General features: G+C 37.8%; 1 protein-coding gene across 1 annotated transcript in view; it reads right to left on the bottom strand.

The window, feature by feature from the left end:
* Positions 1–419: 419 nt before the first annotated feature.
* Positions 420–27,986, bottom strand: part of LOC126267270 (nuclear pore complex protein Nup153-like) — an 84,966-nt gene continuing 57,399 nt past the window's right edge. The window contains exons 7-9 of the mRNA XM_049972339.1: positions 20,911–21,275; positions 17,512–20,823; positions 420–2,452 (exon numbers count right to left, since the gene is read on the bottom strand). Of these exons, the coding sequence (XP_049828296.1) occupies positions 2,368–2,452; positions 17,512–20,823; positions 20,911–21,275 (3,762 nt within the window). The 3' untranslated portion in view covers positions 420–2,367. The remainder of the gene's footprint in view (positions 2,453–17,511; positions 20,824–20,910; positions 21,276–27,986) is intronic.

Raw genomic sequence — 27,986 nt, 5'->3', positions numbered from 1 at the left:
ACTTAATTCTGACCATGCTCAATCTTTGCTATTTTGATTTAGAGGGGAAGGAGAGCAGAAGGAAAACTGCTTCAAAAATAGAAGACTATAAAAGAATGGACTCAAAACTAAGTGAAAAATTGACTTACAGGAAGATACCCACCAATACTGAGACTGAATTCAGTTTTCTACACACAACTTGCAAAATCACACTACCATCCAAACATATATAATAGCTTTACCCCTTATTTTGAGGGGTGTTGTTGACTTTATTACATGGAAAAAAATTATTCAACACTTAGGACAACAGAGAACTATATTTAAAAAGAAGTTGTTCTATCAGTAACTCCAGAATAAAAAATGGAACAGTGGAGATATATACATGCTCTTCGTGTAAGAACACACATGTAATACACCAAACAGCAATTTTAAGAAGAAACTTAAGGTTTGAAAACAATATATTTTGAACATGTTATGGATACAGATGTAATTTACATGTACAAGCTGTAATATGGAAACCGGATCATTTTCAAGCTGGTATAAATACTGATCAAAAATGAAATAGTATAAACTCTAGAAAAGAATCATACAACAATTCATACTGCTTCAACATTGTCTCTTAGACTTACATACACTATACATGCTAAAATTCTTAAGGAAATTAATGTCACTCAGCACTGTGTCGAAAAGGAAAACATTTACTGGGCCATAGAATAAAACAAAACGACTTTGAGAGTCTCAGACAGTGGGAACACACTGATATACCACAGAAAAATAATCATAAAGGCACAAATAATTGTATATGTGTGTTTGTGTGTCTTTAAACATACATATTTATATATTTGTTCACTCATTCATTTATTTATTTATTTATTGGTGCTGAAAATTTCATCTTATATTTTCAACATATTTACACATATTCTGAAGAAACATAAAGTCAACAGGCATAACACATTTGCACACGACATACACATATATATATATATTATATAAACAACTATTTAAGATGTCATGTAGAAATGTTTTCTGTTGATATGGAGTCACAACCATCTATGTACAAAACTATCATAAGCATTACAAAATGGTATTCCACAAATATATAATAAGTACCAAGATGAAACTTTCAGCAGTAAATTTAAAAATATGACATTACAATTTAGTACAGTATTTACACACTAAGCAGTCTAACTCCTTACACACATTTTTTCATTTTCCTTTTTTTTAACCCATAAAAATTGTAACAAAATCATTTATAGATATTCAAAGCACACGTCACTCACTTCATAAATCCACTATGCTGGTGACAGTCATTCTGTACAAACTAAAATAAGCTGTATAACAAATTGGCCAGCGTCATTATTTCTAAAGAGGAATCTTCAAGGAGTGAGCCTGCCTATGCACAAGGCCTGGCCCACTAGAATATCACAGAAATGCTCATTCTCCACAGTTTGTGGCGATTTTGTTTTGGGCCTTGCCAATTTATTCTTTTGTCTTATTTTACCTCAATATTGTGTACACAGAAGCCTCAAAATAAATTCTATGGACCAGGCCATTATATCGGTGTGTGTGTTGTGTGTGTGTGTGTGTGTGTGTTTTGTTTACATAAAAAAGGTGTCATTTCACTGCAACTAATATTTATATCATTCTAGTGCAGTAAATGACCTCTACCACTAAGTCATTACATAAATATTCACTAAAACTATGAACATTCTCTTTCATTAAATACATGGCACTCAAATAAGGCCCTGATACAATTTACATTCTTTCAAAATATTAAATTCAATATACATATTCTAGTCCAAATACTCGAGGAATGACAAATGAGGACATAGCCCTCAGATAACTGAGAATGTTCACAGTGTTCTTCTTCTATTAAAAATCCAAAGGAATCTACATGCTCAGTCACAGTAAATGTGCAATCACTACTATGAGTGAATGATGTGGCTGAGCAAAGCTCTAAGGAAAGGGATAAGGAATTGAAGGAAATTCCAAACATCACAGAGCCTTAAAACTTAATAACAACATAGTGCACTGCACAGACACCTCAAGCACAACACATTAACAAGTTGTGCTAAAACGTGAATTATAATCTGATTGTTGGGTTAATCAATCAAAACTGCAATTTCAATAATGCTTTCAGAATATTAAATTTACAAAATGATTTTACGATGATCATTATGCAGGTAAACTTTGAAAACAGTTCTCAAATGTCTGAGGTAGAACTTTTTCCTTAGGAAATTAATGTGAGCTTCTTTATTACATGAGAACATGAATATGCAAACAAATACAGTGTGAACTAAATTTGCATCAAAACAATTTAACTACCAAAAGTATTAATGCTTCCATCTAGTTAACACAATAATGCTTAGCGCCACTGTAGTGAGCCAATTATAAAGCATTGGCTCTTGCCTGTGTTCTGCGTACTGCCTTTTTAATTCGTCGTTGAGCAGGAGCAGGTGAATTAGCTTCAGCTCTGGAATCAAAATAAATGAATTATTTATCCTCAATAATATGTCTGGATTACATTTAGTTAAGATCTTTATACTAATTTGCTCAAAGTGCTAAATACAGAAACAAAGAAATTGGTTCAGTGATATCTGCAAATCTCTTCCAGTCGCGTTATGCAAACATCTATGAAGGTGTTAGCAGACAACACATTTATTAACTAAATGGTGACATCATTAGGAAATTGTTATGACATGCAGATACCTAATCGTCACCACTTAATTGATGTGTTAACACACCCACTTTAAGGAGGGTAGGATATCAAACAGGCCGACTTGGAGCAGGAGAAGCACCACAGGACACATTAATTAGACTGTCTATACTTTTACAAATTAATTCATAAAACTATGTCGTCATGTCCTGGAAGGATTCAAGATTCACACTTACAGCAGTGGAAGTTCAAAATCAAACTCTAGAATTTATTTAATTTATGACTGTTATCTCAATTTTTACCACAGTTTTTAATAGATTTTGAAAATTCTAGACTTTCATACACCTGTAGGTATGATTTATATGCTGTGCAAAATTCATGGAAGAATCTCTCTTACTTATGAAGAAAAGTGTACCTATAGCAACAAATGCAGCCAATAGTAAGAGAAAAAAAATGATGAAATGTCACATGTAAGAAATTTTATTTTGTTATGTTTAGAACGTCCACTGTTTTGAGTGTGAATCCTGAATTCTTTCTGGTCATGCTGATAAAGTTTCATGAATTTATTTTTAAAAGTATAGACAGTGGAAATTAAAATGTTCTGTGGTGCCTCTCATGCTCGAAGTCAGCCCGTTTGTCGTCCTAACCCCCCTTGGTCATAAGGAAACCGCTGCCAGGTTCATGAAGTATTGTTAAATTACCAAGTTGGATTAAAACACAGAAGACTGAAAAAGATTTATAAATGAGCTATATTCTTTACCATGGGTTTAGTCAGCAAAACAGTACTACAAAAATATTAAATACATTGTGCTAGTGATAAAAAAGGGTGCTGTGTAAGACTATGAACCTAACTCACAAAATTTGAAGAGACCACATTCCAAAACATAATTCTTCCAACACATATCTTGTATAGTGATCGAAAGACAGCAAAATTAGAGAAAAACTGTAGCTCATACAGCGAGACGTTGATACTTTCTTCCATATATCGTATGCACATAGAATAATGGGAGGGGGCTGTCACTCTGACTGAATAAGTATCCTACACCACATGCGAGGTATATCCACAAAGTAAGTTCTGTTTGGTTGTATAAAACAAACGTGTACAGATACAGAAAAAATGTTTATTGTACAAAAATCTACAGCGGGTAAACTACTTATCTACATAGCTTCCGAAATTTTGTAGGCACGTGTCATAGCGTGGCACAAGTTTTTGTATGCCTTTTTCATAGAAGAAATGGTAGTCATGACTTTTCGAGGTGTCATAATTTGCTTAGGCTTACCCTTAATTGGGGATGAAGTGTGCCTCCATTCCACTGATTGCTGTTTTGTTTCTGGGGTGTTGTGTATTCAACCATGTGGTAACATGTTCTTTAAGTTCATCATCATCATCATCGTTGAAGTGTTGACCACCAAGGACAGATTTTAGGTGTAAGAAGAGATGGAAGTCGCTAGAAGCGAGGTCCGAGCTGTAAGGATGATGATGAAACGAGTCCCAGTGAAATTCCTGTAAGAGTTGTTTGGTCACATTCGCCATGTGATGTCAGGCAGTGTATGTGCGGATGGATATGTGTGTGTGCGCGCGTGTGAGTGTATACCTGTCCTTTTTTCCCCCTAAGGTAAGTCTTTCCGCTCCCGGGATTGGAATGACTCCTTACCCTCTCCCTTAAAACCCACATCCTTTCGTCTTTCCCTCTCCTTCCCTCTTTCCTGAAGAAGCAACCGTTGGTTGCGAAAGCTTAAATTTTGTGTGTATGTTTGTGTCTCTATTGACCTGCCAGCGCTTTTGCTTGGTAATTCACATCATCTATTCAAAAAATGTGTGTGCACAGAGAAAAACTTCATCCAAATTGGTGGGGGGGGGGGGGGGGGGGGGGGAAATTGCAACTGTTCTTCACCAGACAGGAGACAGACGACAAATATCATCAGAGTCTCCCCTCAGAAAACAATACGAAGGAGAAGGGGGGACATTTCAGCGAATTTTAGTTGTAATTTTTCCTAATGAAACACTATACCAAATGTACTGGTATGAAATGAGCATTTTTTCCTTCTTTTTGTGAAAATGAAACACTAATTCCGAATTGAAAAGTAAAAACATTTTATTCAAAGTACTGACCATTGCTTTCTATACATTTTAACCACCTTTCTGGCAATTTGTGGACACCACGCCAATAGATATGTTCGTCTTTTGAAGCAAACCAATCAAGACAGCCAATTTTTGACTTCTTCGTAGGAATCGAAGTGTTCCTCAGCCAATGCGTGTCCCACTGATGAAAACAAATGGTAGTCGGAAGGGGCCAAGTCTGGTGAATATGGCAGGTGGGGTAGCAGGTAGCAGCTCCCAGCCAAGTGTTTTGACTGTAACCTGAACCAGTTTTTATTTGTGTGCAGGTGCATTGTCGTGTAAAAAAATTAATTTGCCATGTCTTCTGGCCCATTCTGGTCTTTTTCTGATCAATGTATAGTTCAAATTGATCATTTGTTGTCTGTAGCAATTAGTATTCACAGTTTCACCGGGTTTTAGAAGCTCACGATACACCACACCTTTCTGATCCCACCTTCATGTTTATGACTGTCCCAGATTAACCCATGATTTTTCACGTTTAGGATTCTTAAAATAAATCCATTTTTCATCACCACTAATAGTTCAATGCAAAATTTATTTTCTTTCATGTCTTTGAAGCAAAATTTGACAAATGGTTTTTCGGTTTTCCATCTGTCTTTCATTCATGTGGCACCCATTTTCCACACTTTTGGATCTTTCCCATAGCTTTCAAATGGTCAGAAATTGTTTGTTGTACAACATTTAGCATTGCTACCATTTGCTTCTGACTCAAAAGTACAATCTTCATCCAATATTGCTTGCAATTCGGTGTCTTCGAATTTTTTTGGTGGTCTTCCACGTTCTTCATTTCTTACATCAAAATCATTATTTTTGAACCGTTGAAACCGTCTTTTGCATGTTGCTTCTGATAAAAGCATGATAACCATATGCCTCAACAAGCATTCGTGTGACTCCACAGCACTTCTTTTTCAAAATGAAAACAAAAAATTATTGCTTTCTGCAAATCATCACTTTCTGGCACAAAATTCGACATTGCTAACACGATGAAAACATATGATGTTGTTTGTTCCATGACTTGATGTATACTACATATCTTTTGACAGATGTCATACCAAAAAAAAGGGGCTCGTTCACAACTAATGTTCCCTAGTGAACAATTTCATGTTATGTCTAATGGAAGTACATGGTATTCAAAACTATCTATACTCTTTCAAATCATTGCAAAACATGTTTGTACTAAGGTTAGGTATTATATGTATGGAAGAAACAACTCGAGAAGCTTTCTGCGCTAAAGAGCTCCCCACCAACCAGGTTGCCGGACCCATGGAGAAGGCATTTTGTGCGATTGAGTCCTCCAAGAGTGAGCCCACAACCACACTGTCAGAAATTTAGGACCATATTTAACAAAGCTCCACCTACCAGGAAATCCATTTACAAATGGGTGCACAAGTTCAAGGAAACAAGATGTCTTTGTAAAGACAACAGCAGTGCGTGGTCATATACCTCTGAGGAACAAAAAAAAGTTGAGTGGACGGGGGGAACACTTCTCAGTAATTCACGAAAGTCAAAGTGTTTTGTACCTGTCAAGAGCTAGAAATTCTGAAATTGATTGGAGTGTGCTGAGCAACATCTGCAAATGAAACCATACTTGATTCGATTGCTTCAACCTTTTATACATTGTGACAAATTTTTATTGAAACAGTTTTGCTTTTCTATGCAAATGGAAGAGGAAACTTTTACCCTCAGGGTTGTTTTCAACAATGAGGCTGCCTTTCACCTGAACACTGCTGTAAACTGGCACAGTGTGGGCATATGGGGAGCAAGAATCCCCCCTGCCCCCAAACGTTGTTGAACATACATGATTTTCACCTGTGGAGTTATATCAAAGACACCAGCTTCACTTCCCCATAACATCGCTGACATACAAGGACATATGGTTGCACATACAAGGACGTATCATGGCACCTGCAACTGACATCTATGAAGACACTTTGGCCAACTGTGGGCTGAACTGGACTATTGGCTGGATATAGATGGTGCAGCTAATGGTTCACACTCCGAATATTTGTGAACATGACACAAAAACCTTCTCAGCCGCATATATATAAAATACCTCACTGTAATACAAACATATTTTACAATCACTTGAAAGTGTCTCGATCATTTTGTATAAACCTTTACAAAATTAAACACAAACACTGTCAATAATGACACATAGCCTGTTTTTTCATGGCATTTCAGATCAGAGCAGATCCAAAGGTTATTTAAAAAGGAAAGCATGTTATCTGGAGCACAGTCTTCTGTCTTAAGACATAAATGGCTGAGTTTAGGGGTGTTGAAACTCCAAGCTAAAATGCTTGGAGAGTCCCCCAATCTCTAGTTACTGTTTAACAGACCTCCAAAATCTTCTTAAAATATTCTTCCGGGATTTAAGTCTGAGGCTGTATCCAGAGAAATGAGTTCACCTTTGTGTATCTCAATACATTAGCCTATCAGTTCAATAAAATCAACTTCCCATGTTCATCAACACATATTTCACAGTTTGGACAGAGGCATAAGAAAGCAGCTATATTCACACTTTCACATGCATGTCCAGTTGTGTTCAGGTGTGCCTTCTATGTACTAAATGGAATTCAAAGATCACCTTTCTGACAGTCATGACATCTGGCAAAATGAGTTCATATATTTGCGATTTCTTGGCAATTTCAACAATGGGTAAATAACAGAATATCCATAGTAGCCTGAGAATACGTTTTATTTGCGGACAGCCCAAACTGTTTCCTTACTTTTGACTTTTTGGTAATGCACAGCTAAAATACATAATCTGGAGCCTTCCAGTTCTTTTATTATTCTGAGCTCACTAGTCATCATGATGTCAAAGCTGTTATATAGTGGCTGCTTCCATGCTGCAAATAAATTGCGCAACACAATCAGCTTAAGTATCACACAAGCAGTTGTAACTTATTCAACTATCAACGTACATTTTATCAATGTGAGAACACAGGCCTCTTCAAAGGTTCTGAATATTTCTCTTCCAGCAGTAATTAAACTCCCTCATCCATGTTTGGAGTGCTGAACAACTGGGCAAAGGATACTACTGTCTCCTCAAGTAATTGAATGCATTGGGAGAGAACGAATATTGCATGAACTTTCTTTCCAGTCAGTTATGTGTCAAATTGGGTGCCAATTTAACTGGTATTTCATGTTATAACAAATGGCAAAGACAAAAGCGAAAACAACTTGCTCCTAAATATTGAGTTCTTTTATTCAGTATGTCCCAGTGAGGATATGACACTCAGTGCACTGAAGTACCTGGCAGGATATGTTGTCTTCAAATGCAGGAACATCACCAGTTCACTGGGTAGTCTAAGAACATATTGTCATTTTAGACATTACTGGCGTATGATTATTTTTAGACGTTCTTAGTTATTAAGCCAAGTGGAACTGTCCAAATGGTGTGATATTCAGAAAATTGAATTGTTACTATACTGAGGCAGTCGCAATGACTGACTATATCCCACTGCATGCCATGGTGTATACTCTCTGCCCTCCTTCCTGCTGTCGATTAGAGTCAAAGGTGCCAACATGTAATTACATTACTGAAGTGCTGGTAGGAAGTGATCATCAGACAGTGTGTCACCAAGAAGATCATGTCACAGATGAAGTGGAGAGGCTTCCATGCAGTGTGGTTGGATTGTTTAGGGGAGGAGACCAGACAGCGAGATTGTCGGTCTCGCTGGATTAGGGAAGGAAGTTGGCCATGCCCTTTCAAAGGAACCACCCCGTTATTTACCTGGAGTGATTTAGGTTAATCACGGAAAACCTAAATCAGGGTGGCTGGATGCGGGATTGAACCGCTGTCCTCCCAAATGCGAGTTCAGTGTGCTAGTCACTGCGCCACCTTGCTCGGTGCAGTGTGGTCTCTGCTCTTCAGTCAGAATGGCATAATTGGGTCTTCCTACAGATTGCAGTTGTGGTCCAAGCATGATCAAGGCTGAGTCACAGGCCTTAGTTGCCTGTAGCCTTTATTTATTAGCCACCAAGTAGTCGGATATCTACAGTTGTTTTTTTTTTTTTTAACGATGAAATGCAATCCCCATTATGCTGGCTGTTTTTAGCAACTTAATGTCATCATAATCCATTCCATTACCTTTGAAGATACAGTTCGCTGTTGTTATTTATCTGTGTGATGCCTGTTCTCTGTGCAGCTTTGTGGCATGGTCTGACCTATGTACATTTTTCAGCACTGGCACAGTATGCAGTAGATTTGTTTTCAGAATTCTAAGTCGTCCATAAACAGACTTCAAGAAGGCTTTCATATTTGTGTGGCGGGCAAAATGCATACTTTATGGTATATAGTCACAGTGTTCTTCAAATTTCTAACAATGTGTTACAGATGTATGGAATAAACACTTGTTGCAACACACTTAACTCTCCCTATCTACTTAGCTACCTAAGTATCTTCAGTTTTTGCCATTCTGAATCTGGGATAGTAGCTGTAACCTTTCTTCCAGAACTTTTGTGTACGTGCTGCAGCTTCACTGTCTTCATCAACCCTGTTATCAGCAGTATCCAAAATGTTTATGGAGGCATTTAAACAACTTCTGGTTATGCAGCATGCAAACCATCATGTTTCTTAAACACATGGACAATTATGTTTGTAACTTGACCAAACTATACACAAGACTTTCTGAATCTAGGAAATTGTTGCACCAAATCATTAGATTCATGACAGACAGAGAGAAACAAACACCCTCTGTTTCCTGAGTATGCTATTCAAGAACAGACTGAATGGCACACTAGGACAAAGCACATACCAGGTGTAGAAGTATGAAACTAATTTCCCTGTAGATGGTGCTAGCCGTCAGTGTAGGGTCAGTGAGGCCGCATCTGCAGCACCATCTGCTTCCTATAATTGCTGATGAATGTCAACACACAGTAATCCAAGTTTCATACATCAGTATCCGTTTCAAACCCATAAACATGTCGATTTTTGTGCCTACGAACTACGACTTGTGGACAGCACTGGTTTTCTGTTATCATTTAAAGAAAACTGGTGCAGAACCACATCAAATGCTTGTCGAAGCTTTTTGCGAACATGCTCTTGGGAAAACAGTGTTTCAGGTGGTTCAAAAAATTCAAAAGTGGTGATTTTGAGATGAGAGACGACGAGTGTGGGAAACCACCAAAAAAGTTAGAAGACAATGAATTGCAGGCTTTATTGGGTGAAGAAGATATTCAAACTCAGCAGAAACTCGCAGAACAATTGAATGTGATGCAGAAAGCCATTTCTCTTCAGTTGAAAGCTGTGGGGAAAATGGGTTCCACACAAACTGAATGGAAGACAGCAACCAAACTGAAAGACCTCTTGTGAAATGCTGCTCGCTAGATACAAAAGAGTGTCGTTTCTCCATCAAATAGTGACAGATGATGAAAAATGGATATATTTTGAGAATTCTAAGAATCATAAATCATGGGTGAATCCAGACAAACCATTGAAATCCACTGCAAAACAAAATCACTTTGGAAAGAAGACAATGCTCTGTGTTTCGTGGGATCAGAAGGATATCATCTTTTATGAGCTGCTGAGACTAGTGAAACCATTTTAACAATGATCGCTATCAACAGCAAACGATCGATTTCAAACAAGCATTACATGAAAAACAATTGGAATATGGAAAAAGGTAACACAAAGTCATATGTATTGTTCCATGATAACGCCCCATCATACACTAAAAATGGCTCAGGGAAACGATCGAGGCATTCAGTCGGGAAATACTAGGGCACGTGGCTTATTATCCAGACTTGATTCCATCAGATTCTCATCTATTTGCATCACTGAGACACGCTCTGACTGAACAACGCTTCAATTCTTACGAAAATGGCTACTCATTCGCTTCAAAAGAAGAACTGTCTTTTTGATGTGTCATTCATAGCCTGCTGGAGAGATGGGAGAAACATATAAATAGCACTGGAGATTATTTTGAACAAAATATTGCTTATCAGTTTCAAACAAAAGACAAGTAATTATTGCAACCAGATTACTGTTTCATACTTTTACATCTGGTACTGTTCACCAACTCACACACATTTATAATTGTATGCCTGCAGCTGTCATGGCCTCTCTCAATGAGAAGGCATCCTTTGGAGACTAGTACACAGCACTCTTAAAACTTCCAACTGAAACATCTTAGAAGCAGGGCTGCATACCAGAAAAATGAAGAAGCCTAGAGCACAATGTGTAGAGGAAGATGAGAAACTTGTTGGGTTGATGTTTATTTCGTATGTCTGTAGTATACTTATGAAAATGAGGGAGGGGGAGACAGTCTGGTAATATAATATCAGGTGTGCGTTTCGCCCCCTCCCATAGAAAAAGTCCTGTTGGAAGTCTGTTAAGGATGACCCAGACCTCTGAAACAAGGAGTCTTTCACATCCCAGGCCAATACGCATACGTAAATAGGTCAGATGATCCACATGGTGGAGGAAGCATGTGGAACATGGGCATCACACAGATAAAAAACAACAAAGTAAGCTGTTGCAGACCAATGCATCTCAAAACAGGCAACAGATTCTGGGAATGTATTTTAAAATGTCTATAGAGATCCAATTACACTTTAGACTAAGAAATAAAGACAGCAGCTTCCAACTAAGGCCTGTGACCCATCCTTGCACATGCTCAAAGCATAAAGGCAGTCTGTGGGAAGACCCAATCATACCATCCCAACTGAAGAACTGGGAGCATCACACAGAACTCTCTGCTTCTCCAGTAGTGACATGAACTTGGCAATAATGGTTCACAGGCTCCGGATCGCCATTCACATCAAGTTGTTGCACTTCCACACAACCTCAGCAGTTGCACCATGGCCTGGCATTACAGGCCTGTGGCTGACAGGAGGATGGATGGTAGAGAGTATATGAAATGGTGCCTAGCAGAAGACAGTCAGTCATCAGGACTGTCTGAAGATGGCAACAAATCAGTCTGACAAAATATAACACCATTTGGTTGATAACTCTGAGCTGACCGCTCGAGAATATTTTGAAAGGAGTTCTCAGCCTGCAAAATAAATATTGTGGACCTGATTGGATTAATGTGACTTCTAGAGGAGATGTCACAGCTTCCATCACCTGCAAGGCAGAGTAATCAGTAGAATCTAGCATATTTTTGCGAATGATGTTATTTTAAACATCACATTTAATTGATAAACTTGCGTAACATACATGATGTGTCACATTACTATAATTTTATCATTATGACTATTATTTGACATTTATCCAAGGTGTCCAGTGATTGATCATTTTCAAATTCAAGGTTTTTTCCAAGGCTTTCAAGGCAAATTTTTTCCATCTTTTTTTTTTATTAATTTGAGACTAAAACATCCTTTTTTCAAAACTTTATATTGATAGTTGTTAGAATACGCGTCACTAATTATAAGTCATTTCTTTAGCAGTATAAACCACAGATACAAATTAAAATATTTTTAAATCATAATTAATACTATATTTTGATTTACGGGCAATAATAAATATAAAATTTACAGATTTTCTTTATTTATGTCATTAGAGGGGTTTTTCTACCTTAGTTCAACTGGTTAAGAGTGAAAGTACTGCTGAATACATGAATGCATTTGGAGGGAAGTGTTTATTTTATTTAATTTCCCTCGTACTTCATGCTGGTAGGAACTACTGCCCCCAGCAACACAACCCAACAGTGTGTGGCACTGCAGTAAGAAGCCATTATACAGTGAACAGCTGCTCATTTCAACATGATTGATGTTGGTACATGAACGGACAAATGATGAATAAAGCAACTACTTCTGCCCCATCCATATCTACACTGCTATGGACGCAGGCTGAAGCAAGAAAAATTATTACAAACATCACACAGTGTTGCAAATGAAAGAAAAACAAACAGGAGAGTACATAAAAAAGGGTGTGAATAATTACATATTAATGATAATTGTATAAAATTTCATTCATCTCCTCCTGTGTGAATACAGCCTCGATTCAATTTCTTTCGCTCACAGAAGCAATGTTAAGTTGTTCATACAGTTTGATACCTCATGTCATTTGTAGTCCATCTGTATCATGAAACTTAAAAAAATAAAAAAAATTTGGTTATAAAAATGGAGCCTGCAAGTTATCTTGTAGTTGGCGTACAAAGTAGGAAGGTCAGCTCAGATGAAAACTACAAAATAACTCTGTCAACAATTGGTAGCCAGCTTGAGTATTTTGAAACTTGTTCGACACTATGATCCATGTCTTTTTTTGTATCTGCATCAGTAGTTGTTCAGTCTTCATTGCAGATGGTTCACTGATGTTCATCATTATCTGTGTTCCATTTCCCTTGTAAAATAGCTAGTAATAATAGAAAACTGAGTGACGCAGAACTTGAACGGCTAGCTAACATGAACTAAGGAGAATAGGATGAGTTTATGGATGAATTCTCTTAAGTGAGGATTCCGATACAAACACTGAATGGAATGAAGAATGAGTAGTTTGTACAATAGCAGGCATTACGAATAACAGTGATGAATGGAGCGACATTCCTCAAGATCCACCAGTATGTGTATTTAACGAGGATGCTACACTGAAATTAAACTTACATTGGTAAAGACTGATCATGGGTTCAAATGTCAGTTTCTTTATCAGTGATGAAGGGGTGAGCCGAAAAAGTAGAGCAATGAATGAATAAAAACAAACAGTGAAGTTTGCGTACTCAAAGTGGTACAGTCACTGAATATAAATCAAAAATAAAGTGTGAAACATGTGTAAAGTGTACTTAAGATTATCTTTTAATAAAAGGTTGATTTGATTCATTTTTTAGACAATGCCCAAATGTAAAGGAGGAGATCTTGCCAGTTCTGAAGCAAAACTTCAAAAACAAAAAGAACAGTGAAGAAATGAAGTAGCTGAAGAGTGCAAAACATGTTCAAGTTTCCAATGAATGGGAATGAGCACCACGGGGAGCAGAGAAACGAAATAGCAATGAAATAAATGAACTGAAGAATTAAGAATTGCAACACAAACTTATAATAATAGACAGCAAATTCAAGTCAGCCATAGAAGCTATCATCCTATGAGAAGCATAAGTAAACGGTGCAGCCTAACAAACGAAGCATTTCAATACAATCCTATGAAAGAATATAACAAACACATCATAATCAGAAAAATGGATAACACATGCCAATTTTGCAACACAAAAAAATTCAGTAGAGAAACACAAGGATTCTATTGCATGAATGGAAAAATTCAATAACCACCACTCGAAGCACCTTCGCAACGAATTTTTACATTACATGACTGGGGACAAACTGAGTGTCACTTCGATCAACACTAAACAATAACAGAGATGAAATCAATTGTTTTGTCAATCCAGCGACAAATCTATCACAGCATGGGTCTATTACTACCACTACCCAATTAAGAGCATAAATTTCTGCAAATACACTTCATCGGAAATGAAGAAAGAGAAATTAATCAATGATGTAAAAATATCAATGGACTGAGACAATTACTAGTGCAAGATTTACAGAAGAACTTACACAAAAACAATAAACTGATTCACGTATTCAAAATAGAACTAGACTGAACAATTTTTGATGACTATAAACATATAATTCGACCTGACAAAAAGACCTGCTGGAGAACACAAATGTTGATTTAATGCACCTCAGATAGATGAAGACGCCATCATAACTCTGGACAACGGAAACAAAAGCTGTGACATAATTATACTACAAAGAAAAGGACTATTACACATTGCAGAGACACACCATTCATATGATGTGCTGCAATATCTATTAATATTTCTGCACAGAGAGGATGATCATCATTTTAATGTGAAAGAAATCCAACCTGAAACAGGTGTAGAAACAAACAAAAGTGTCACTTCCAAGGAGTTCAATGCTTACTGCTTGAACATCATTATTTACCTAAATATAGCATCACATTCTCAACACTGACCGTTTATTCCAACAATTCCAGTTAAATACGCATGTAAAAATAGAAGTGGAACGGATGCTTTACATAAGGCTGAATCAGAGGAAACTATGCTTGGAAGAATACATCCACCTTCAAGACGCAATCATAAATACAGAAACAATGACAACACTGGAACAATGATAATCTTACCCGCATCATACATAGGAAGTCTGAGACAAATGCATGAATACACTCAAAATGCCATGACCTACATAAGAAAATATGGACGGCTTGACCTCTTCATAACATTCACATGCAACTCAACATGGCCAGAAATCAAAGAATAACTGAGATACAGACAAGCCCCCATGTATCAACATGACACAATAGCCCGAGTTTACTGACAAAATCAAATAGATTTGTTGAAGTCCCCACGAAATATGACATCTTTGGAGCCATTAGATGCTGGATGTACACAATCAAACGGAAAATACGAGGACTGCCTCAATTCTCACGATCTCATATGGCTACATGACAGACACCATATCATGGGTAAACCAGTTGCACCACGAGATACTCAAACATCACACATCTGTGAATGGGAGGGAGGGAGGGGGGAGGGGGAGAGAAAATTCATTATTTTCTTGTATCATTCTGCTTATTTACAACTTCAATTTTGTAGTTGGAAGTTCAACAGAAATAAAATCACCATACACATGGATGTGGTCATTAATTGTCGACCCTTTATAATGTATTCAAATTGGATAAAATTCTTGGGAACCAAATAAGGAACCCTCAAACGACTACATTAAAAAAATTAAAACTGATCAGTGTAATATACATACAAGGTAATTCTGTGATGATGCAATGAACTTTCCGGGACAAAGTAGAAGGGTAAATGTATCAATTTCAGATGAAGGGCCCTGGCCCAGGAATGACTTGTGTCGAAAATCGTAAGCAAAAACTGTTGACACCTCTGACAATGGCGTTCATATTCCTGGAGGGGGGGTTTCAAAGTAAAGCAGCCCCACCTCACTTTGGACTGAGGGCTTGTGAACATGTGGACCAGACAGTCCCTGAAAACTGGACAGCATGTTCACCTGATCTCACCCTCCTTGATTTCTTCTTAGGAGGCCAAGTGAAATGTCTTATGTACGAGACGGCTGTCGAGACCATGGAGGATCTCCTGGAAATAATTCTTGGTACCTGCAACACTGCTGAAGTGACACGGGGGATATTAAAATGGGTACAACAGAATCACATGTGATGATGCCACGCCTGCTCTGACACAGAGTGGATGCCATTTTGAACAACTGTTGCAAATATAGCATCTTGCTGCTGGGTGGGTGAGGGGTTTGGTGCCGGTGTCACCATGATATGTACTTGCCTGCAGTATACCTTTCAAAATTTTCCGATTGTGACTGAAACAATCAAACATATTTTGCAACTTTATTTGAGTTTCACTCAGTCAAGTATTATCTTGCTACCAAAGGTTAGGCTATTTGTAACATTTCTACGCCAGTCTTATACATGCTATTAGATGTTCTACTGGATTTGGGTGTGTAGGACCAAAAGTGTTTCCCAATAACAACTGATCATCATCCTCAAGTGGGAATGTGACATGCAGAAAAACACCACTAAAATAGAAAAGTAGGGTTTCTATTCATGCATCTCAAGACTTATCACGGCATCTTGCACTTTTGTGTCCACAATATGAATTGTTTTCTATGCTATGCTGTAAAAAGGCTTTGACATGGCTAGTCATATTGAAAGTTAGAGAGATGAATACAGGGCAACACTGAAATTAAATTTAAGCCATACTGATGAGATCTTTTACAATACCATTCTATATAGCATTTCATCAAATTTCAAAAACAGGTAGTAGAGTGCAGTTACTGCATTGCCATAGTATATTACCACTTAAAAAGGTGCTGGACTCTGTAATCTTTTCAAAAAAACATTGGATTTCCCAGCTTGATGAGTGATTGAGAGTGAGTGAAGAGGTAAGAGGGAGCCAAGGGCAGCAATAATGGGGGTGGGGGACTGCACCGAGGAATGGCAATAACAATAGAATACTGAGGTCAATTAGAAAATTGCATTAAGCTGATCTGACAGATGTATTACTCATCCTGTTGGAGTGTTGTGTGTTCTTGCTTTCCTCAAGCTTCTGAACCAGCTCAACAACATTTTACATGCGAGCACTTGGATACTAGTTAGTTCCTGTCACCTTCCCTAATTTTTAAAATTGCATAGCCTACAAAGGCACCTGATGATCCCAGCCATTAAAACGAAGCACTGGCATGCTGAATATTCTCAAACATCAACAAAGTCACAACAGTCAGATATGAGCTGTTACATTGACTGCTGGTAAGGGTGTTGAGAATGACACCCATACAACAATCTAGTGCCTAGTATCTCATTTGTAGCCTTGACACTCACTATATGATTGAAATGTAAATGTCATGCACTCTTCCCCCTAAATTCAAGACCTACTAAATACAGCTGAAAGATGTCCCTTGTTGTTTTGGTGCTCCAATTTTAACATAAACACTCCAAAATATCTATATGGGTGAAAGAATACTTTAAAAAAAATGGAAAATCCAGAATGGAATAATGACAATATTACAAAACGGACAGACTGCTACTCAAAGTATAGACACAACACTGAGTTGCAGACAGGCACAAGACTGCTACAATCTTTTTGTTGCAATTGTCTGCAACTCAATGCCTCCTCTACAAGATGAGAAACATTACTTCTAATATTTTTTCTGGTTTGTTGATATTTTCATGATATGACAGGAAAGTTTTTATTCTCATGCTTTACATTATATATAACTAGTTTATTACCTTATAGCTCGAGATTTACGATTAGCTGAGGTAAAAAGTACTTACGTGAAAGTTGGTGTATTTCCACCGGTGAAATTGAACGAAGGTTTTGCATTAGGGTTGAATGTTGGTGGACCAGCAGGCTGCGTTGATGAAAAATTAAATCCTGAAGTTGCATTCTGACTTGCTTGTGCACCATTTGCTCCTTGGCTTGAGGTGAATCCAAAAACATTATTGTTTGTCTGCAAATTCTGTCCAAAAAAGGGAGATCCTGTAAATCCTGTATTCCCACTAGCCCCAAAGGCTGGTGCAGTTCCAGGTCCAAAAATAGCTGGTCCTCCAGATGATGAAGTTGCTGAGTTGGAGCCAAAATTACCAAATCCAAAGCCAGAACTCTGTCCTGCAGGAGAAGAGGTGTTGCCAGCTCCAAAGCTAAAGTTTGGGGGTTTTACTGCTGGCCCAGAAGCATCTGTAGCACTGTTCTGTGTTGAACCAAATGAAAATGGCAATGAAGGTAATGATGTATTAGAAGAAAAGACAAGTGGTGCAGATCCTTTACTGCCAGTGTCAATTGTTGGTTTTGTAGTAAAAGTTCCAGAAACTGAAGAACTGAAGCTTGGTACAGGTGTTGTTACATTACCAAAATTCTGAGTACTTGTTGCACCAAATGCTGGCGTTGTTAGAGGAAAGGCTGGTGTAGTTGCCGGTACTCCAAACTGCTGTGAAGTAGTTGATGGTGCACCAAATCCTGACAAGTTTGTAGCAGAAGCACCAAAATTTTGTGCTGAATTAGTACTGAATGTGCTTACTGTTGACACAGGGGCACCAAAACTCTGTTGCAATGGTTTCTGATTACCAAAGAGGGCAGTATTTCCTGATGCAGACACTGTTGATGCATTTGCAAATACTGATGTACCACCATTACTTTCTGAAGTTGCAGTTGTGCCAAAATTCAGCACTGGTTTGTCACTACTGAAATTAGTGGTGGCCGTCGTTGGTGTGGAAAAGCTTAGGGCAGCTGATGAACCAAACTGTGGAGTAGTTGTGATAGGGACTGATGTGAAACTTGATGTAGAGGCAGTACCAGCACCAACACTAGATGTATCACTTGTAGTCACTGCACCAGAATGTTGCACAGATGAGGTCACACTTCCGAAATTCTGAGTAGTCAAGGGCACACTGAAGTTTACTGGTGCTACAGAAACACTTGTTGCAGCCACTGATGTTCCAAAAATTTGTTGCACGGTATTAGTGGCACCAAAGGCTAATGATGTTCCTGATGATGAAATCTGTGAAACTGAAACAGGTACACTTGCAGCTGAAGCAACAACACCGACAGGCTTTTGTAGAATGGAGACAGATGAGCCTGAATCCTGAGTTTTGTTTGGAATATTAATTGGCAAACATGAAACTGAATTTGTCTGAGGCCCTTCGGCTAATTTTGTTAAATGCTCCTTATTGGTAAACACTGTGTTTGCAGTAGTTACAGGAACTGATTTGGCAGAGGCTTGTGATGCTCCAAAAATTGAAGCATCTTTCTCAGATTTAGATGTGACCTCATGAGCACTTTCAATCTGGCTGGATTTCATTGATTTCTTTTCACTATCACTTGCTTCATTTGTAGACACTGTCCCTCCATTATCTTCGGATAAGGTTCGAACTGCAGCATTTGACACAGTCTTGGTACCAAATGAGAACAATGAAGGTGATACTGTTGAAATACTTTCAGATGAACTACTTGGCATTAAGAATTTGAAATTCACCACTGCAGATTCAGAGGATTGTTTATCACACTCACCAGACAAATGACCAGCCAAAGGTACATCAGAACTTTTCTCTTGGTTTTTGGCGTCAGCATATGGTAAATCTGATTTCTGTGTCACTTTCACTATTTTACCCTGTTTCTCACTTAATGATTCATTACTTTCTTTGGTAGTGGCAAGATTTGCAATGCTGTCATCTGATTTACACACACCATCTCCAGAAGCTTTGCCTGCTGCTGATGCGTTTGTCTTTATCTCCACAGGAGGAGGAATACCAAAAGTAAACACTGCTTTCTTCTCTGTACTTGTATTTTGAAAGTTGCTTTTCCCATTGTCTCCCATACCAAATGTGAATCCAGATGCTACTGCAATGGCCTCTGTTTTACCAAATGAAAATCCTTTTGGAGCAGAATCAGATAGTGCTGTAGTTTGTGATTTATTTATCCCAAAAGTAAATTTGCTAGCTTCTGCAGGGATATCGATATTAAACTTCAAAGTGGACTTTGCAACAGCTGATCCAGGTTTTACTTCCTCACAAGCAGCACATTTTTGAGCTTCATTTTTGTTTCTTATCATGCAAGTTGGACACTCCCATGTGTCCGTAGGTTTCATAAATTTTCCAATAAGTGTTGACGTTCCAGTTTTTTCTTTTGGTTTACTTGTTTCACAAGCCTGACATTTGGATAAGGTTTCAGGATTTTTTATCCAACATGTAGCACATTCCCACATAGCTTTTATTGGCTTTGTAACGTCGTTAGATACTTTTTTACTTTCGTCTTGTAGAAGTGTTTTCTCTTCAGCCTGTTCCAGTTTTGAACTTTTGTCCAGTTCTTTGGAGGAACTGCTTTTGAGTTGTTCCATGCTGTGAGAATAGGAAGATTTTTGTGGTAATTCACGTGGTTCTGTACATGCAATGCATCTTGATGCACTGGGTTTGTTTCGTATCAGACATGTTCCACACTCCCATGTGTCATCGGAAGTTTTTAAAATATTTCCCCAAGATGTAGTTAAACTTACATTTTTACCACTTCCTGAAGGTGTCCCCAAAGAGTGCAGAACTTCTCCATTTTTAGGACTAGTTTCAGGAACATTTCTGCTAGGACCACTGTCACCTTTTTTCCCTTCTGCTACTTTAGTCTGTGGAGGTGCACTCTTTACTTTATGATCTAATGAGAAAAGAGAAGCCTGCTGGCTACTCCCAGAACCACTAGTCACAGAACCAAAGAAACATGTTTCTTTTACATTGCTGTCAGATAGGTTTGTGTCCATTTTTGGCTTAAGAGGAATGTCCATCACTGGATACCGGCTTTTATCAGTATTTAATGAAACTGTATCAAAACAGTTTTCACTGACACTTAATGGTTCACTAAAACTAAAAGGTTTTTCAGATGATGCTGTCCTTGAAAAATCTTGAATTGTAAAAGGAGTTGCAAATTTTAGAGTACCAGCCGATGTAGGCGGTGGGCTGAACTGAGGAGGAACTTCAATATCAAACTTTGGAAGAACTGTGATGGGCAACGCAATATTAGGCAGATTAACTTCTTTTACAGTTTCTTCCTCTTCAATGTTTGTTTTTCTTCCAAGTACCTTTCCTGATCTAGAGTCATCTTTGCTCCTATAAAAGAAAAAGAAAATGAAGCACAGATAATACATTTAACACAATTATTGGTCAACACCTCTACTACTGTTAGAAACATCTCACCTCAGTTGGTAGCTGCTATCTTTTGTTGACGTAGCTATTAATCTAGCAGACTCCAGGGAATCTTGCAATTTCTCACGACGACGTAATTTTATTATGTCGGGTACAGTAGGAATGGTCAGCTGACGCAAGGAAGATTTTTGTTCAGTTACTGGTGGATCGAACCGCGAACGCTTAGAGGCCAAAGCGGGTAAAGATGGTGAATCTATCATCATTTTTTTTGCATCCTGCACTGGGGATGCAAACTGCTCCAATGCTTCCAAGATACGACGGGTTGTTTGACTCATTGCTGCCATATCACTTGATTTACTTGAGGAGCCACTGTTTACTGGCTGGACCTCTATGCTGGATCTTCTAGACATATGTAGCTGCAAAAATAAGAAAGTGATATGAATCAGAAAGTGATAACATACTTTAAAGGAAAGACTATTTTAATATCAATAGAACAACTTTAAAAGCAAAGTCATTTACCCAAGTATGGAAAAATTCATGATACTCATGTAAGGACAATTCAACAGTTGAGGAGTCAAGAGTAGGACACTTAACATTTTAATTGCTGTCTGGTTTAAAGATGTACAGCACCATCGTCATCAGCAAACTGACTTTCAAGATCCAAAATCAGAAAAAATCAATTCAATCCACACTACTACTAACAAATCAGAAAACTGTCTAAATCTATACCCCCTTTAAAAAACCAACCTGGAGTTCTTTTTGCAGACTAGTCATAAAAAGTGCAGAGCATTTGTTCCTTACTGCCCCTTTCATGCTACTTCACTATCAATAGCAACCTTCGTGGCCATTTTTGCTGTAATTCTGACTCATGACCAATCTTCCTTCAAGATACAAAAAATGTGCAAAATAGAAACACAAAAAACAGCACAATTATACAATTCAGGCAAAGTGGGCTGATCAAAGTTGATCGTTCTTCATAATGAGTGCTACACTCACTATAATGGAATTATTCTTGGAGATTTAAAAAAAAAAAAACAAAAAACACCGTCATGTTTTCTATTTTTTACTATAAAATATATGTCAAACTTACAACACTACTAACAAATCACACACAAGAGCCATAAATATTTACCACACACGTTTTCTCATCTCATACAGCAATAATTTCACATTTTTATGTCAATAAAAAGCAACCACCTCCTGCTTTATTCCCACAAGAGAGAATACAGCAATATATTTAGAACTGTGGGGGTTAAGTGAAAATTTTCTGTACAATACTTATGGATTACAATAGGAGAGCATATTTTGATTGCTCGCATACAAGTCAGTATACTAATGACATTTTAAAAAATTTATTATCCAATCACTTCCAAAGAAAGGCACTCATTGAAAATCTCCAGCTTTTTATACGGACATTAATAAACGAACACTGTTCAATGGCAGTAACTTAGGAGGCAAATAAAGATTTTTTGTGCGTAATTATTTTTCTTTATCTTTCACAAAATAATCATCCAAATTTTTAGACTACACAATATGTCATCCATCTATATCAAAAATAGGTGGTAAGTAAATGCCTCTAAGGAACATAATTTATATGGTTTTCACACCACGAGGAGTTGTCACCTGATATAGAATAGCTTCAAGCCTGCCTCAGTACTATTAGCCTTATTACCAGCCTGCGTAAACACCACAGAAAAAAAAAGTTTAACAGTTTCTCAACAATAGTATGGTTTTTTTTAAAAATGACTGAATACCTAAATCTGCATGAACACACAGGAAATTCATCCTTGCTCCTTCCAAATGCAAGGGCAGTGACTTAATATGAAAAGTGCAACAGACTACTACTTTTGCTGCACTACACCCAGTTACTGCATACATTATACTACTGGTATTAACTATCTAATCACACATACAATATTAAACTGTTGGACACCACTAACGTTTTTAAAATCTCTCTCAAAATTTCTCCAAGCTCAAAAATAATGCTGAAAGGATAATGCCATATAAAAATAGAACAATGTGCCTGAAGATTTATGTGAGGATACTATGCCTCCAAGTGATAAAGTAATATTTTATGCTATTTAAAAGCAGAAGACAACAGCCTTACTGGGTGCAAATAACCTTATTCCAATCTTTGATGGTAGACCACCATTCTTCTATAGGCCTAAAGTTTAACTCTAGAATGACAGAAAATGCTAGTGATCTACCTGTCATTTTTTCCTTCGAGGTCATATCTAATTTTTGTAAACTGTTCGTAAGACCATTTAAACTTTCCCAATTTTCCACTTCTTTATAATAATATATTAGGATCTACAAAATAATTATATTTTCTTGCACATTTCATTTGCTATGCCTTGAATGGCAAGAGGGATCAATTTGACACCACTGCAATTGCTCTTCTGAATATTTGTAAATAATCCAACAATAAAGCAGCAATCATCTAGAGCAGTTGTTTCTCACTGCTGTGCCATGGCATATGCACATTCCAAGGTGCCACAGTATATAATAACATTCACTATTTGTCCATGAAAGACATTTTCAAACATGTCATGAAGGAAGTTACAAGTCTCCAAAATTGAATTGAAAATTGACTGTACTGACTAAAAATGAAGATTTTATACCAGAGACAAGTGAAGACCCAGACACTGTGTTTGGGAGGAGGATTCAGATGCTGAATCCTCACTTTGTTCATCACATCAGGCCCAATTGAATGTCTCTACAAACACAATCAATAGGGATCGAATCTGGTGGGAGACAGACAATTTTACATCTTTTGGAAGGAGGTCAGCTGTGAGCATTCTATAGAAGAGGAGGTCCCACTATTTATGTTTGTCAATGAGCAGATGACTCTGTTATCTGTGCTTCCCATTTTTGATGATGCAATGCTACATCTCACAATAAAATACACAGAATGAAACGCTTAAGAAAGTACTAAAAAAACAATGCATGAGCCATGTCACCTCACAAACTGGAAAAATTGGCAGTCATCATATATCCTCAGAGGGTGTCAGTTGCACAAAATGTTACGTCTGCAGATGATCTTTCACTGCATTATTCAGTGACAACTTTCACTGGAGTTTCTAAAGATTTCTCGGTTTCAATTAAACGTCACCTACAGTTGAGTGCCTGCCAGACTACAAATTCTCTTCTGTATCTGAAATTGGGGAAGTTCAGGAAAACAGTATTCATTATTACTGCCCTGGAGAAAATATAACCATAGATGAGCAACTATTACCAAGCAAAGCAAGATGGCGGTTCATTCAATTCAGGCTCAATAAATATGGTATCAAATTCTGGATAGCTGTTGATGTAGCGACAGAGTATATATGTAATGCTTTTCCCATACCTCAGAAAACAGGGCACACACAGTGAGAAGCAACTGCTGAAGAGTATGACATCATGGCTCTTGGAGCCATTTCTAAATCTAGGAAAATACATGATTGCAGACAACTTCAAATCTCTTCAAATTGCCAAGAAGCATACAGAAACGGTAACTTTATTAGTTGGTACAGTGAACAAGATCTGTTGTGAAATCCCAGGTAAGATAAAAAGGACAGATGCTGAAATACACTACACCACCATCCTGCACCAGATTGGCAACACAGACTGCACCTTGACTGTATGCCAAGGAGAGTAGAACAAATATGTCATTCTTCTGAGAACACTGCATACTGAAACAGCAATGAGGAAAGAAGAAACGTAAAACCACAACATTCTATAATTCAACAAAGTATGAAGTGTACGTCATTGATCAAATATATTACAAAGGTTGCATGCAGACGATGGCTCATGCAAATGTTCTACATCATCTTGGACATGGCAATGAATACATGCATCACCTACAAAATACTAACAAACAAGAAAATGGAAAGGAAGCAGTTCATGCTTCAGCTGCTGAATGAATTCAAAGGAACGAAAGAGCAAGAAGAAGAACGACAAAAGAGCTTACGGGACCAAAATCATCTAGAAAGTGGTAGTAGTGCCAAATCAGACTCTGCAAAGGCAGCAAGACCACCGCCATCTGTGCAAAGTGCTACAGAGCCATGTGCAAAAAATATGCACATAAAATACTAGTCACTTGTGCTAAATGTGCCTAGCAGATTACACTGACTTCAATAAAAAATACAATAAAGCCCTGTGTCGAATACGTGTGAGTTAATGTGGACCGCATACATGGTGTGATCAAAAAGTAAAGGGGAAATTTTCGTTTTACTTAAAGAATATATTTTTTTAATTGATCAACATCAACTCAGTCCCACTCAAAGTAACCCCTCTCCGATAATGAATTTGTGCCCGTACTTTTTCCAATCTTGGTAGCACTTCTGGAACTCACTTTTCATTATGGTATACTGGTATTCCTTCAGCAATTCTCATCAATGGTAGAGAAACAACGTTCTTTCATAGTTCTGTTCAGCCTCGGAAACAGAAAGAGGTCAGAGGGGGGCCATGTCCAGTGAATATGGTGGCTAAGGCACCATAAACGAGCATTGCGGTGTGAGCAGAAGCATTTTTGTGATGCAATTTCCATAAGTTGTTTTGCCACAGTTCTGTTTGTTTTCTTTGGATTGCTTCATGCAAACAGTGCATAACTTCCAGGTAGTATTCCTTATTGACAGTACGACCGTAAGGCACGAACTAGTGATGCACTATCCTAGCGCAGCAGAAGAAAACATTATAAGAAAAACGATCACATATGATCAAACTTGTTGAATTTTTTTTGGTTATGGCTCTTCAAGTAGTTTCCATTGGGTCTTCATTTCGATGTCATACCCACATACCTATGTTTCTTCGCCCGTTATAACCTCCTTAATTGTCTAATCGTCAACTTTACTCGGCAAGTCACAAGTGATGTCTATGCAACACTGTTTTTGGTCAAAATTCAACAATTTTAGAACCAACTTTACTGCTACACACTTCAGGCCCAAAACACCCAAAAAACTTGCTTGACATAGGCCAAAGGATATGTCGGCACCTTCAGGGATATCTCTGGTGGTGATTCGCCAATTTTCCAGAATCTATTTCGTTACTTCTGCCACACTGACATAAGTAACTGACATGCTAGAGCTTGACCCTCTTTGAAACCACACTTATACCACACATAAATTCTTGTCTAGTGGAGTTGAATAAAGCTGTAATCATAATTTTGAATGTGGTGCTACACTTTATTCACCTTTCAAGTAAAATTTAATGTAAATTCTTTGATCCACTTTTAAGAACGACATACCAGGAGACTCTAAGTTTAAAAATGGTTTCGTAATATGGAGGGTATCAGAACATGCAACATAATTCGTGTTCAGTAATGCGTTTATAATTTTCAGGTGAACGAGAGCGGAGAAAACACTACTGAATCTGCAATTCGAGCAAGCTACAGGGTCGCTCACATCATTGCGACAAGTGGCAAGCCATTTTCGGTGGGACCACTCGTAAAATCGTGAATGGTAGCAGTTGTAGAATGTTTGTTTACAAGTGAGGTGCAGGCAATTGAAGGGGTTTGCTTGTCAAAGCAAACAATGTCTCGTCGAATCCTGGACATGGCAGTGGATTTAGAGACACAGCTCACGAAAAAGCTTTGTTGCATTTTCGCTAGCGCTTGACCAAAGCACCGCACATGCTGAGCTTGCAGTCTCTATTTATTTCCTGAACATCGTATTTCTTGGTGTAGCATGTCACCATGTCTTAGCAGCTAAAGTATGAGGTTGTCGATCTTGTAAGACGCAGCTGGCACATCAAAACACTTGTCTTGCCACCTGCCTCAGCCAGCTGTGCCACGTGCCGGCCCACTTGAATGGTCGCAGCAAGCGACATGGCTCCGTGGAGCAGGGAGCGCTCCGTGGCTCACAACGGAGCCGACGAGCTGGAACAGCCTGACTTAAGCCTAACTAACCTAAGGACATCACACACATCCATGCCCGAGGCAAGATTCGAACCTGCGACCGTAGCGGTCACGCAGTTCCAGACTGAAGCGCCTAGGACCGCACGGCCACACTGCCCGGCGATCCACTTTTATCCAAAGTAAAAATTCATCGAGCATCTAAAACCTGTATAACCTTTCAAACTGTCAACAACAAGCTAAATATTCATAACAACTGAAAATTTAAACTTACTTTAGAAACGTGTTCCGAAAAAAAAAAAAAAAAAAATTAAATAAATAAATAAAAAAAAATATGAAAATCTGAAGTATGGAGCATGCGAAATATATTTCCTGTTACCTTTTGAACACACCTCTTACACTGTGTGTTTCACCTCAGCAATGTCTGTGGTTCATGTGACAGAAGGATCTACAAGTAGTTAATAAATGAAGTCTATAGCTTTGGAAAATTGTTAAGATGAGCAATGATAAAGCAATAAGAGGTTTTTTGTTGTTGAAATAAGTCAGTAAAGTAAAATTATTGCGTTAAATAATTGTTGCTGTAACTCGCAAAAAGGAAGGGATTCATATAAACTAAAATTAAGCACTGTTTATGTCAAAAATGAAAATATTTCACACTGGGGAAAATAACCGTTTTCTGCTGTTTTAGAAATATCAGAAATTCTGCCATTTTAGTGTTAATGAATAATCAGCATGAGAATAACAGTAGCTTACCATTTTAGATAAGAACACCGTAACACATTAGTGACTATGTCCACCTATAAATCCAATGCAAATCAGCACTGACTGTTCTTCACTGGTGTAGGGAATCTCAATGGTCTTGAATGTGACTAACACAAATTTTTAAGCAATCTGTCTCTGATGAACAAGGCTTAACCCAAGAAAAGCACGCGTACACAGAAAACTGAGGAACAACCATACGATGCTGTAGGGTCATTCCATGGATATTTGACAAGAATGGGCACTTTCCTCATCCACTATCTTAGATTTGGATGAAACTTTGTTTACTTGTACTCTCTATGGAGATAAGTAAATGTCTCATTCTCTCTACGGAGATAAGTGTTGTTGTCATGGTCTTCAGCCCAGACACTGGTTTGATGCAGCTCTCCATGGAGATAAGTAAACATCTTCTGGATTATATCTCCCCTCATTTCCACTTTAAAATCTCAAAGTTGTGTATTCTTTAGTAAAGGATGGTAGGGAAAAATCTAATTCTTCCGGATTGTTTTTCAAGGAAACTGCAACTGTTCAAATAAAA

This window comes from Schistocerca gregaria, chromosome 1, assembly GCF_023897955.1.
Source record: "Schistocerca gregaria isolate iqSchGreg1 chromosome 1, iqSchGreg1.2, whole genome shotgun sequence".
Lineage (NCBI taxonomy): Eukaryota > Metazoa > Arthropoda > Insecta > Orthoptera > Acrididae > Schistocerca > Schistocerca gregaria.
This window is presented reverse-complemented; position numbering and strand designations above follow the sequence as displayed.